The sequence below is a fragment of the Camelina sativa genome, chromosome 5, assembly GCF_030686135.1.
Source record: "Camelina sativa cultivar CO46 ecotype springtype chromosome 5, ASM3068613v1".
Lineage (NCBI taxonomy): Eukaryota > Viridiplantae > Streptophyta > Magnoliopsida > Brassicales > Brassicaceae > Camelina > Camelina sativa.
In genome coordinates this window covers 4,187,472-4,201,317 of record NC_141884.1, presented here as the reverse complement: position 1 = coordinate 4,201,317, position 13,846 = coordinate 4,187,472, and the positions used below count along the sequence as shown (strand labels likewise).

At 33.4% G+C, this 13,846-nt stretch overlaps 2 protein-coding genes across 2 annotated transcripts; both read right to left on the bottom strand.

Annotated features, from left to right (window-relative positions):
• Nucleotides 1-1,508: 1,508 nt before the first annotated feature.
• LOC104785422 (eukaryotic translation initiation factor 3 subunit F-like) lies at nucleotides 1,509-3,686 on the bottom strand. The gene is made up of 6 exons (XM_010510634.3): nucleotides 3,301-3,686; nucleotides 2,883-2,962; nucleotides 2,485-2,714; nucleotides 2,095-2,216; nucleotides 1,895-2,008; nucleotides 1,509-1,815 (listed from the first exon to the last, which is right to left on the bottom strand). Exons 1-6 carry the CDS (start codon nucleotides 3,544-3,546, stop codon nucleotides 1,726-1,728), a joined length of 882 nt encoding a protein of 293 aa, XP_010508936.2. The 5' UTR covers nucleotides 3,547-3,686; the 3' UTR covers nucleotides 1,509-1,725.
• Nucleotides 3,687-5,516: 1,830 nt separating this feature from the next.
• Nucleotides 5,517-7,480, bottom strand: LOC104785421 (nematode resistance protein-like HSPRO2). The gene has a single exon (XM_010510633.3). It carries the CDS (start codon nucleotides 6,966-6,968, stop codon nucleotides 5,664-5,666), a length of 1,305 nt encoding a protein of 434 aa, XP_010508935.1. The 5' UTR covers nucleotides 6,969-7,480; the 3' UTR covers nucleotides 5,517-5,663.
• Between the last annotated feature and the right edge of the window lie 6,366 nt (nucleotides 7,481-13,846).

The following is a 13,846-nucleotide window of genomic DNA, read 5'->3' as shown; positions in this document are numbered from 1 at the left end:
TGCTATACGAGGGAGTAGGGACTTTAAAAAATCAGCTGAGTCATATATAAATAACTAATCATTAAATAAATTAAAAGCTATACCTATGATAAAAATAATGTTATGTTTTGAATAACTTAATTTAATAATTCTATTTCTTTTCAACTGTTTCAGTTTTTGTATTATATATTTATAGAGACACTATGTATATACTATATACATACAAAGTCCCGATTAGACTTTTACGTATGTACGTCTCTCCGCATACTTGTCGTTTGTTTTGTCTTCTGTACCTGCACGAAACAATATGGAGACATCTGATCATTTAGCTTGTATTTAACTACTTGTAAATCATAACTAATCTGTGTATGTAGCTTGAAAATAACTTGTCTTAATCGTTAGGTTTAATATAAAACGGGACCATGTCATTATATAAATAGAGAACATGTGATAATATATCACGGGACCATCCATGAATGGGTGGTTCTTTTGGTTACACATGTTATCAAAGAGCATTTTTAGAATTATTTTGGTCAATAAAAATGATGTCGATCGTATTGAAAAGTCGAACCGATCCCTGAGTCATAAATAAATATATAGTTGCAAATTGATAATATCATGAGATCATTGCACTTTATCGTAAATCAGGTTCTAATCTATTCCCATCGGGGCACCGGTGTGGCGATGTGACCTACTACATTAGCAGCTTAGCAGGAAGCCACTACTAGTGTAAGAAAGATTCGACTATAATATAATGGTAAAATACCTATGATGCTACGTCAGTACTTAATAAAGAAAAAGAAAAGATAAAAGCCAAGGCTACATATATAGAATTAGAAACCAATAACCATATAGAGTGAAGGTGGGTGAAGAGCCAGTGGAATGATAAGTTAGATTACTGTGAACAATGTAGGCAAGTTGCTCACTTATATTACAAGTGCATGCACGTCTTTAATGTTGACCCATCTACACACCGGCCTACACACGTATATTCTTCTAAAAATTGATATGTACGGCTGTATGTATGTATATACATTACGCATGTTGAGACTTGAGAGAGAGAGAGACATGCGTATACTGCACTAACATTTGCTATCAAACTCATTCCAAACAAAGTCTCCTCTTATTTTTAACCATACAAACTAATGTAATCAATTTTTATACCACAAAGAAAAACCTTCAAATACTCATTCGATTTCATTGAATCCATTAAATCTTGGCATGTCCCGTTTAAATATACATAAACCGTAATTCTAAATTTAGCTTACCAGAAAGGCACCTAAACCGGCATTAGAATTGATTGCTCTAGCAGCTTCTGTAGTACAACAGAGCAAGTTGTTTGTTTTGTAAAATCCAACACTATCGAATGGCGACTAAACTTATATACTGTCTTTATCAATGTAACGTACTAAAGGAAACCAAACAATAACGACGCACACATATGATCCAAATTCTCAGCATAAACAAATTTCCTGATTGATTAAAGTATTAACGTACCAAATGGAAAAGAACAGGAGGAAGAAAGATAATTTTTATGTATCTTGTTTAGATTAGTCACCAACTAAAACTGATTTCAAAGTTCTTAACTCATAAAACTGAGCATTTTGTCTCTCTTTTAAATTGCAATGTAGGAAAGCTACAACAAGAGGCTGATTCTGATTCTTACACAAACTCGTCAAAAGAAACATTGAAACCAAAAAAGCAGCAGTCCACATTTTTTAGCAAAACCTTGTGTTTCAAAGCTTATTACAGCATCTGAGCAGCAGTGTTTAGCTTCTCCGCTAGACTCAACTGTGTCCTTGTTATGCTTGATAGGTACAACAGAAGCAATTGGTCCTGCAACAACAGAATAAACAACCATTAGTTTTTTTTTTACAAAGTGTAATGCTTCAGCTTGGCTTTTACGATCTTTTACCTGGAGACTATCATTCACGAGGTTATCGAAGACTTGTGGAGGTAACTTGGGGAGGGAGGCTACTGCATCTGCAACGAATCGTCCTATGTTGTTGTCTGGAGCTGTTTGACCTTCCTGTGGAGTTTCATTAAAACTAAAGATCATGCATCTGCAGCGGATAATAGACTGTTTATTTTACCTTAAAGATATCTCAAGCTTACCACAACACCGTCGACATATTTGTGTACATCGTTGATTAAAGTCAGCAGCCTCTCCATTGTAAGCTCCATTCCTTCCAAGTCATTTGGGAGTTTGTCCACAGCTGTTGCCTTGAGGACATCAACTGCAGATCAAGATGATATTTTCTTAATCAGACACAATCAATACCCAATAGAGCCATAAAATGGTTAATACTACTGTACAAATACAAGCTAAGAACATCTAATTCAGTTTCGTTCATTCACAATCATAAGAGGAAAACAATCTCTAGACACTGAATTAAGTATGCAAAAACTGAGATACTTAGACAATGAGGCCGTATGTAATATGTATATGGAATTGGGTTGCTAATAACTTCTGATATGGAAGATATTAATAGTTAGAATGCTCACATCCGACTCTCTCAGCGTCAACCATACGGAGATCAACAGGAATCTCTTGAAATTGTGCAGCGAGCTGTCGATCACCAAGCGAAAGGTTTGAAGAGACAAAAGCTTTTATGGTACCCTCACCATTTGTAAACCCAGTGTCCACAGTTAGATGAATTGGGTTGGTAACTTCTCTAGCATAGAAGTCATGAATCAGTGCACTACCACCATTAACCCCAGCACCAGTTGAATACCTGCAAAATCAACAGAGTAGTTCCTATCAGCTACTTCAAAATAGAACAAACTAACCACCAATGCAGAAACCTAACACATCAATGAATCAATCAACAAGAATCGTATGACAAAGATAAAACAGTAATCAATATCTGAGAATGGGAATGAGAATGGAAAAAGAGAAGTACCAGCCGACAATAATTTCTTTTGGATTGACCTTAAGGTGTGAAGCTAACATATTGTGGTGGTAATCAATATCCACAGCAACCTGCATCCATATGAAAACAATCACTTATCAAAACGTATCACAAGTCACAGCCTTTAGGTGTGAAGCTAACATTTGAAGTAAGGTGCCAATATGTTCACTAGCCAAAAGCAATAAACCTCACATTCTCAGAAGATGTAAGAAGAACAGTACTCGAAGCTAAATTCGTCTACACTTCTTTATAAACCTCACATTCTCAGAAGCAAGAATCACATCTACTCTACAGCTACGAAACGAGCACAGATCTAGAATCCCTAGGCTAAATCCTAAAAAAATCAACGTTTATAATCGAAACAACGATAGAGAATACGATAAGGAGAAGCAGAGATGAAAAATCGAACCTGATCAGAAGATTCATTGTGAGGGACGGCGTAAGAATTGCGGATATCGACGGTTCCATCAGGTAAGATAGATCCAAGGAGAGTGCCGATGACTCGTTCAGCTGAGTCAGGACGTCTCACGAAGCAATCACAGACGTTAAAGATAACGAGTGGATGGATCCTCGCCGTGAGAACAGAGGTAGTCGCGGACGCCGTCGATGATGGAGAGACGAATTGCAAGACGGTGTGATCGCTCGCTGCCGCCATGGTTAAGATTTTCTGAGAACGACAAAAGGCGCGAGAGAGAGAGACTGGAGATTTTTAGGGTTTCCGATGTGAGCGTAAGAGGAAGGAGAGAGAGAAAGAAAAGGCCGCTTGTGTGTGATAGAGAAAAGATAGGTTTAGGTGCTAATGGGCCAACAAATAGGCCCATTATATGTTTCACCAAGTTTCAGAGAATTATCGTACCAAAATGTAGATGAAGTAACAAAATGTTAACATAACTATTAAAGAGATATGATATAACATTTTCCAAAAGTCTATTCTATTTGTTATACAAACACATATAAAAAATATTTTTACTTATGTTTTGCATTACAAATGCTAACGTTTTGCTTTTTGTTTGTACAAATGCTAATGTTTCTTAAGGGCAACCTCATGGATGAGCCTCTCTTCATGTTAAAGGTATTTAGTATCTCCATTCTTATATTAGTCAACCTCATGGATACATGATACTACTTTTTCTTCTTCTTCTTCTTCTTCTTCAACTTCTCAGGGTTTGGAGTGTTCCTTGAGCTCCGACAACTTTCCGATCACCGGCGAGATACACCTCGTCAAGCTCCTAGCTCGGTAGACGAGCCTCGTGACACGGAGAACATACCCTCCTCCAGTAGCGGCTGAGCGCCTTCTCTTGCAGAAAACTCCTCGGCAACCGCAAGGGTTGACGACAGCTTCAGTGGACGCGAATGAAGACTGATGATGAAAAGAAAGAACGACGAGGACTAGAGGCCGGAGAAAGAGTTCGGGGTTTCCAGCCGTTGTCATAAACGAATACCTGGACCACTAGCCGTTGTCATACAAATGCAATTAAATGTTTCATGGTGATAACCATTTCTCTACTCTCTTAGCTCTTTTTTTTTTCTTTCTTTGTTGAGACTGATTATATATATATGACATAACTATTGGAGTATACATCAAGAAAGATCGATGAAGTATCTATTTGATTAATTGGTCCATGTGTATCATATATATTAAGAACTTATTATAGGATCATATATTAGGTTTGGCAAGTATATATGGTCTTGTAATTTATAAAGGGGTAAGTTCTTTCTCGTAAGAGGAATTTTCTTGGTCAAAGTTTGAAAGAGAACATAATCTTTCTATTTAAACACACAGGATCTACCAACTCTGGCCGGGTAACAATGTAAGCCTTTCTTAATTCTTTCTCACGATATATCTATTTGACAAACAAACAAAAGGGTTTTTGTGTCCTGACACAACATATATCATGTTCGGAAAGAGATTTGATATTAAACGCATGATGTGTTAATGTCAGAACCAGCTTGATGTTTCTTGCTTTTATGTTTTAGAAATTTTTGTTGCGGAGGGAGACTAGTCTTTGGTCCAGATGCATCGTCGCTCCTTCTGACCATGCACAGTTATGATTGGAGGTCCTGCTCTCACTTTCTGCATCCGAATGGCTTTTATGATCGGGAAACGCTATCCGTTGTTCCACTCTCTTGTATTGTTGGGTGCACTGTTGCTCACAGTCTTGGTACAATTAACCATATAGAATGTTTAATTCTTTCTTAGTGCTATATAAGCTGCACTTTTCTTCATATTCATGCATCTTCTTTCCAGGATTTCGCATTTCTCTTCTTAACATCCTCGAGAGACCCCGGGATTATCCCTAGAAACAAAGAAGCACCTGAAGCAGAAGGGTTTGATATGATCACTCAATCCTCAGAATGGGTAAACAACAAACTAATTGTAGTTAATCAATTATACATTTAATACTATAGTACCATCATAGTGAAATTGTGGTTTTCTCATACATTATTACTAATAGCTAGTATTTTAAAAGGATAGGTGCTGATTTGTTGACCATTCAGAGCATAGATTAGTCGTTCGTTACTCGTTAGTAGACCACCCATATTTGAATTACGACTTGGAGACAACTCAAAAGTATATAGATTACGATATTCGTAAATGCTATCGCTTGTAAAAAAAAATACATGGATCATATAAAATGAATTTGTATTCAAATACGTATCGTCAAATGTTCCAAAAATTTTCAGTATCTTACAAACCAAATTAACCAAACCAAACCACCAATTTAATTTTTGAGTATATTAAATAAAAAAAGACCAGAGAAAAATTTAAAATCAACCCAAATGACTCCAGAACTCTCCGAGAAACGTCTTTGCCGCGTCAAGACTCGGATAATACGTCGGCTCCATAAATATCTGACTCAACGAGTCACACGACTCTTGACTCGCCGTCGCGTTAGTCTCCGCGCTTCCCATCATCGCCGCCACTAACTGTCTATACGAAAAGAAAAAACTCTTCGCCGCAGCTTCCACCGCCTGCATCCCCTGAAGCAGATGAATCTTATCGCACTCATCACTCTTCCTCGAGTAAAGCTTCATCGCCGCCTCTTGCAATCTCGGTCCTCCGGTAGGATCTACCTCAACCGCCAACACCGTCGGAACCTTCTGTCTCAAATCCTTAGACATCTTCATCAACTCCACTAATCCTCTAGATCTGAAACAAAACGCATCGTTTTTGCCCGTGGATTTGATCTGTAACTGTTTCTTCAATTTCAAAAAATCCTCCGGATCCATCAGCATATGAAGATCTTCAATCTCAGCTAAAAGCTTCCAGATCTTTTCCAGTAAGTACACGTCATCGGAAGCTTTATCGAATCTCTCGTCTTCGATGCTTGAGACGATCCGATTCAGGAGGTTACGAGATGCGTAGATCCACGATTCGAGGATCTGGTGAATGATGTAGAGAGTTTGATTCTCTTGGTTATCGATGTGATCTGCGTATGGATTGTCTTTGAGGCTATAAAGCTCGTTAGGTCGGCAAATCGAATCGTACCGGAGATTAGGTTTTCCGGCGATGTTCTGTTCGCCGAGTCCGAGCGTGTATTTACACCGACGCATCTCGTTATCGATCGTGGATAATATCTTTTTACCTAAAGCTTCTGATCTCCTCCACGTAGCTATCTGCGGTAACAAACTCGACGAGCTTCGTACATCGCTGACCGGAGCGTCTTCTTCATCCTCTTCGGAGATGGCTGCTAGAATCTGGATCTGATTCGTGACGAGAGAATCTAGTCTCCGGTTCCATTCGCGGTGGTTGATGTAAGGTCTGGTATCGGAAGAAACGGCGAAAATTAATCTGAAACTGATCTCTAAAGCTTGAAGAGCTGGTTTGAGGATCGGTTCGGAAGTCCATTGAGGGAAATCACGAGAGGACCAGAGGTTACGTAGCTCGGGGAGACGAAGGTAAAGCTCGTAAGCAGAGCAAAGAGATGGAGCGGAGCAAGAGATGGGAGAGGAGGTAACAGCTGGGAGGAGTTTGGAGAAAGGTGAAGGGATAGTGACGTGGAGCTTTGATGAAAGCTTAGGTGAGTTTGGTATGTCAGATGATACCATCTTCCTCTTCCAATCCATATCTACCATTTTTGAATCTCTTTCGTGTGTTTTTGTTTTTGTGTGTTAAAATTTTGAATTTTGGTATTTTGTTTTGGAATTTGGATGAAGGAGTTAATTAAGGAGACGAGGTGAGTGTATATATAGAGAGAGGAAAGTGGATAGAGAGAGAGGAAAGGCGTGTACCGACGCGACTAAATTTGAAAGTCAACGTTGAAGACGCGGTCTCATAAAATTGGAGAAACCAAAGGCAGTCGTGGGACTGTGGATTAAGTTGAGGATAATCTTTTTCTTTTTTTGGCTTTATATGCATTATTAAGGATAAAGTTTTTAATCTCTAGTATAATTATTTTTGGGGTACTGTTTTCCATTAAAGGTAAAATGCCTAATTAGTCGAATGTTTTTGTTTGTTCATCTGATCATTACAGAACTAGGGAATATTATCTCATTTTGGTAAGAGATTATCGGAAAAAAAAAAAAACACAGCTTATGTTCGTAAACATATATTGTCATGTAAATTGAGAATATCAAATTTTTTTTTTTTTTTTGATATTTACGATATTCATTTAGGGATTGATTAATAAGAATATGAAAGTCAATCATGCGTTATGGGTTGTCTTTTCATTTATGAGTGAGTAGATCCCACTATAACTCATAATTCTAGTTTTTTTTTGTTTGTTCATAAATTTCCCTAATTTTCATTCTTTGTAAAATAATACTTTGTTGTTCATTCAAAAACTAATTAAAATAATAATTTTGTAGTTATAGAGATCTACAGCTATAAGTATAACTAATTATGCACATGGTGTTTTTGATATTATATTAACAATCGTAAAAGATAAACAGATGCCATGTACCACATAAAAGAAAGCAATCTGTTTTCTTCATTGGGTAGAAAGCAAATATGAAAAAAAAAACACGTATGTTTGTTTTCTAAGCTAAAACAGTATATATATTTATAAAAACAAACAAAAAAAACTATAGGAAATTCTTCAGTAGCGTAAATGACGGACAAATGAAGAAACTAAAAGAAAGCATAAAGCTGGATGGCACTAGATTCTTCTAATAACATCACGGAAAACCTTGTTTTTTTTTCCATTTTAAAAATTGATTAGCAACTTGAACATCAAAAACGAGTAAAGGAAAACAAATTCTTTTTCCACTTTCTGTAATTGTAAATGAACACATGTTTTCCTACAAAAGTTTTTAAAACTCTTATCTATAAGCTCAAAAGAGTAGGATTATACTTGCAAGTAAGAGAGTTCCACGACTGATACATTACCCAATTGCTCATAACTTAAGTTGGATATATATTTTTTAAAACTATTGTAACCTCTAAATTAGTATTTCAAACGCGGAGAATTATAAAATCATAAGTCTGCAAACCGATTAAAAAAAAAAAATCATATAAAAAGGAGACTATTTTATTTTATTGTGGATAAGCATTTAGACGGTGCCGAGGTATGAATTGAAAAAGGAAAAAAAAAAGGAATGGCACATGGAGAGAAGAAGTAGGAGGAATATAGATATGTCGAAGCTTATCCAAAACTGTGTGAGAGGAAAGGTTGGAGTTTGGTCTCAGTTTCAAATAGTTAAACTACTTGGAAGCTGTCGTTTCCTTTGACTTTGGTTTTTCTTTTCTTCGAGTTCTATATATTATTATCTCACCGATTTATTTGTTATATACATGATATAGATAAATTTTGATTGAATAAGACTGCCAAATGTATGAGAATTCACCGAATCTGTTTTAAGTGCATGCACTATATTTTTGATATGGATGTTTTCTGTTATTTTATCGGTAAACTTAAGGATACAAACGGTTGGAGTGGAGACAGACCATTTCTTCGGTTATAGATTAGACAAGTGGATTATATATAACGATCGAATGAGTATGGTCTCTGATATAACAAATTAGTGGTCCATAACCTTTCCGTTTCTTATTTTTTTTCTATGTTAAAAGTTTTTAATTTATTTAAACAACTACTTATATATTTTAATTGGTATTGTTTTCAATCCATTTTACAACCACTAACCAAAGCCATCGTCCAACCGCTTATAACCAAAAACATTTGTGACAGCTTCCTGAATAATCAATCACCAATATGTTTAAGTTTATAGATTTGGTTGTTTTCTCAGTATAATAGACTCATATAACAGTCATATCGGTGATGAAAATAATATATCTCATCCACGTATAGTATATTTGATTAGTGATAGTCTCACGATTTCTTCCTAGATACCAATGATAACTTCTTTTTATGTACACCACCAATATGATATGATCATATGAAACAAGCAAACCATGGACCGGTCCATATTTTGATTATACAGATGCATTAACATTATTATAAATAATCACAAACAAATTTGTAAATAATGAAATACATATCTAAAAAAGGATAGTTTTACTACTAGTAAATATTACAATTTCAGTCTTTGGGGTAGTTTAGAAAGAATCTTACGACGTGACAAACAATTAACAAAACAACATATGCATAAATGTAAACATTTACGATTTTTTCTAGTTCGTATATATTAATTAATAACAAATTGTTGTTGATGTGTTTCAAAAAATGTAAAATATAATCTCGAATTTCCCTAGTTAATAGTCCTTGGTGAAAAGATGTAAACTTACCAAATGTTGCTGATGTATTTCAAAAATGTAAAATTTCGAATATTCCCTAGTTTATGTTCCTTAGTGAAAAAAAAATATGTAAACTAATCAAATGTTACCGATGTGTTTGCAAAAATGTAAAATTTTGAATATTCACTAGTTTATGCTCTTAGTGACAAAATGTAAACTTACCAAATATTACCGATGTGTTTACAAAAATGTAAAGCTAATGAGTTTGCAAAAATGTAAAACTAATGTCACACATGCATATAAGTACTATATGGGACACAAATTTTGAAAGAAGAAAACAAAGATTGGAGATTGGTGGTGTGGTAAAGAAAGATGAACTGGTTTGTAGCAACAGAATACATCTGCATCGGTACGGGCATTTGCATCGTGCTTATTGCTTCGTACTTGTATGGCGATTGGTTGCAGAAAGTAATATGTCCCTGTTGTCGTCATAATGATGATGAATCTACTGTGTAACTAGTATTATTTTACTATGTTCAGCGGTTTTTTGTTACTTTTCTTTTTATATTATCTATAAAATAGCAGATCGATATGTTTTGCAATATTGTAACGTTGTTCTATTTATATTAATTGCATTGATATTTATTATTCACTTTGATTTTTTGTTTTTTTTCCTTTGAGTTCAGTATTCAAAATTACCGATTTGTTTATTATATTTGATTGATAAATTTTGAACCTGCCCTTATTAATTACTTACTTTGTTTTTCCATGTGCCATCTATGGATAAGAGAAAGAAAAAAGAAGAAGAGTTATGCGAAAAGTATTCATAACTTCTTGAGGAATGGATATAGTATAGTATAGGATGGGTTTTGTATAAATAAGAATCAAAAAGGAGATGGTCTTACTTGTAAGAATTCCTTTCATGTTTACGTTTAAAAAGAGAAGTTTATTTCGCCTTTATAACATAATAGTCTTTCTCCTTCATTCTTTCCCAAACGTTATTTGTATAAAAAGAAAAAACAGTGACATCTTATATTCCGCTAGAAAGAATGAAATTAAAAACTACTAATGGGTTTTTAAAATTAATATCATGTGCCAGAGAAAAAAATAGACCAATTTTTAGTCTCGTGTTTACATTGAACACTGACTGATTGACGCAGTTGGAAAAAATATCAACGTACACTACTGTGCGTGCACTTGGGATCAATATCAAAAACTGTATGTTTCCTTATTTTTTGACGTGGAATAATATGATCATAGTCGACACGAAAAAGATAGTATAAAAACAAAATCTGATACTAAATCTATAAATAAATAAAAGGAATGAGTCCAAATCGGGGCATGGCTTCCATCCATTTGGGCAGCCAATGAGGTTTGGATTCGGCTTAGACATGTGCGAATCACACCAACCAACCAACCCAACTTGGTCCAAAACCAAAAACACTCTTATCTGTTTTTTTTCAACAGCCACGTGGTCGAAGCAAAGCAAGTTAACGGTTCCGAGAACATAAACCCACGGTAGCATGACAGCTGGGAACTTTCCACGTTTTATTTATGGGTCCTCTTCTTTTATTTTTTCTTCGAACCAACAACCATTTAAAAAAAAAAAGAATTCTTTAGTTGTTGCTATAATCGGCATCTATCTTGTTACAATTTAGACTATTTAGTTACTTGTCTTCTTCACATGATGATCACATTTTTGTTGTTGTTATTTATTTGTTCTTCTGTTTCTAAGCAATGAAATCATCTAAATCAATTAATGGACAAAACATGCTCAGTAAAATAAATGAAAATAGAGTGTACAAGCTAGAGATTCGCGGAACAAAATACCTAATCAGCATTATCAGACAAAAATATCAGAAAAACAAAGTAAGAGAGACTTACATCATTGTCGACGGAGAACCTCAGGAGAGCCAGGGGAGTCAGGGAGTGGACGGGGAACCTCTTCATTGTCGACCTCTTCATTGTCGGATACTGCACTACAAAAAAACATGTTGCATCAGTTAATTTGTGTCAAATAAAAAATATTTAAAATTGAATTATTTTTTAATATAATTTTACATCATTTAAATAATCGATATAATTTATACTAACATTACTTTAAAAAATTGATACAAATTTACATCAATAAAAAGTGATACTAATTATATGATTTTGAATCGATGGTAAAAACTGATATAGCTATTTACTTGTTTTATATCGATTAAATGAACTAATGTTATTTACTCTTAATTTGTATCAATTAAGAAATTTGACACTAATAAAACCAACATGCATATCGTTAAAAAAAATGAATATAAATATACATATCTATCTATTAATTTATTAATTTTTAATCTTTTTCAGTTTTTTTAACTCTAGTTAAATATCTAGTTACTTCCTAGGTTTTTTTAATTACAATATAATATATCTATATAACTAAGTGATACCCGTGCTACAGCACGGGATTATATATTTTGTTAGTTATTTTTTTTCTGTAATTTGTATTTTTGTAATATAGTTTTTTATTTTGATTTTTTTTTTTGTTTATATAGTGTTTATTTGTATATTTGGGGTTATACAGTAAATTGGAAATCCTAATAAAGTAAGTAGTTTGTAAAATGTAGTTTTCACGGAAACAGACACACCACAATAGTAGATAGTATGTAGTTTTGTAAGAGAATAGACACTCCACAATATTGGATAGTAGTTTTGTAAGAGGATAGACACACCCTGCTTCCATGGTTTAATTTATAGCTTGAAAAAATTACATGTTTTAATGGATTTAACTCAAAAAAAATTTATATTTTAAATTTTTAAGAATTAAAATATTAATATTACTTAAATATTTTATAGACTTTAAATATATTATAATATTTTAAACTTTCGACGGAGTTCAAATATTTATAATAATTTAAACATTCTATAAAAATTTAAATATTTATAATATCTTAAACTTCTTAAAAACGTAAATATATTATAATATGTTTACTTTATAAAAGTTTAAATATTCTCAAATATAGAACCAAATTAAACTGTTAAATTTGGATACCTGATAAATCAAGTTTCCTGCTCATTTGTACTCAAAACATTTTAGTCACATATTTATAGTGATTATGAACCATATTCCAAAATATTTAGTCGATGTGGGATATACAGTACACTTTTATTGTAAATTAGTTTACAACTTTACATATATATAATTTCTACGTTTTTAATTCTTTCTACTCACAATTAATTACTATAATTTCGTTAAGGAAATATTATAATATCGGAAATCAAGCAATTTAGTCAGATTTGGTAACTTGAATATTCGTTTTTAAAGATTTAACTGAATCACTAAATATTCCTTTTAAAAGATTATCTGTTAAGATCAATCTCGGTAATTAAGGAAATATCCGAATTTTTGGTAATTAAAATTTACGGTTTCCATTTAAATACCTTAAAGGAAAATGAAATCAGAGTGTTTGCCTATAACGAATAACTCTGTTTGGGATCTTAAATAACTAATCTTAAATGAAATAATATACTGGATCCGAAATATATTATTCTGGAGTACAAATAGATCCGGGGGTTTTTTTCCTTCTGTAGTCGGATATGTAAGGATCCGCGTCCCGACCCGGCAATTTTTTAAGTGATCGACCGAGGGTATTTTCGTCATTTAAAGAAATTGAAACTATAGGTTAATTAGATTAAATTTTGTGATTCTCTAATCATTTTTAATGAAAAACCTACCAAAACCAAGTCATGGTCCATTTTTACTCTAGAGAGTATTTCTGCTTTAATAGTATAGATACTCTTTCAACCGTATGTTTACTGTTTGATTTGGCAATAAATAAATAAATTAATTACAACCTTAATTCTGTATAATCTTTTATTAAAAATTGTTTAAGGTTTCTAAATAAAATTAAAGCAACCGATTTTTTCTGTTGTAAGGTTACGCCAATTTCGACAAAAATAATAAACTCAATTTCGAATTTTGTTTATATATATCTCATGTATATCCTCAATTTCTATTTTAGGAAAGGTGAAAAATATTCTTTTAAACAAGTAATGTAAGTTTTAAATATTTTCCTTCTATATATAAAAATAATTAATTAACTCATTCCTCTTTTTTAGGGATCCTTAATATTTTCTTCTTCAACCTCACTTTCACATACTTTATACTCTCTCTGTATCATAAAGGATGATGTTTTAGGATTCTCACCAGGATTAAGAAAACAATTAATGGTGTATTGTTGTTAATTCAAAACAATAAATGATGTACTACAAAGTCTTTAGTCGTGTGTTTTCTTTTCTTTTCTACCATTTGACCTGGTCATTTAATTGTATTGCATGTATA

Bases quoted from the DNA above. Each gene is read 5' to 3' on its own strand.
- LOC104785422 (XM_010510634.3), bottom strand. From the start codon at position 3,546: ATGGCGGCAGCGAGCGATCACACCGTCTTGCAATTCGTCTCTCCATCA. The intron at 2,963-3,300 runs GTTCGATTTTTC...ATATGGATGCAG, and splicing joins ACAATGAATCTTCTGATCAG to GTTGCTGTGGATATTGATTA. The intron at 2,217-2,484 runs GTGAGCATTCTA...CTTGATCTGCAG, and splicing joins TGACGCTGAGAGAGTCGGAT to TTGATGTCCTCAAGGCAACA.
- LOC104785421 (XM_010510633.3), bottom strand. From the start codon at position 6,968: ATGGTAGATATGGATTGGAAGAGGAAGATGGTATCATCTGACATACCA.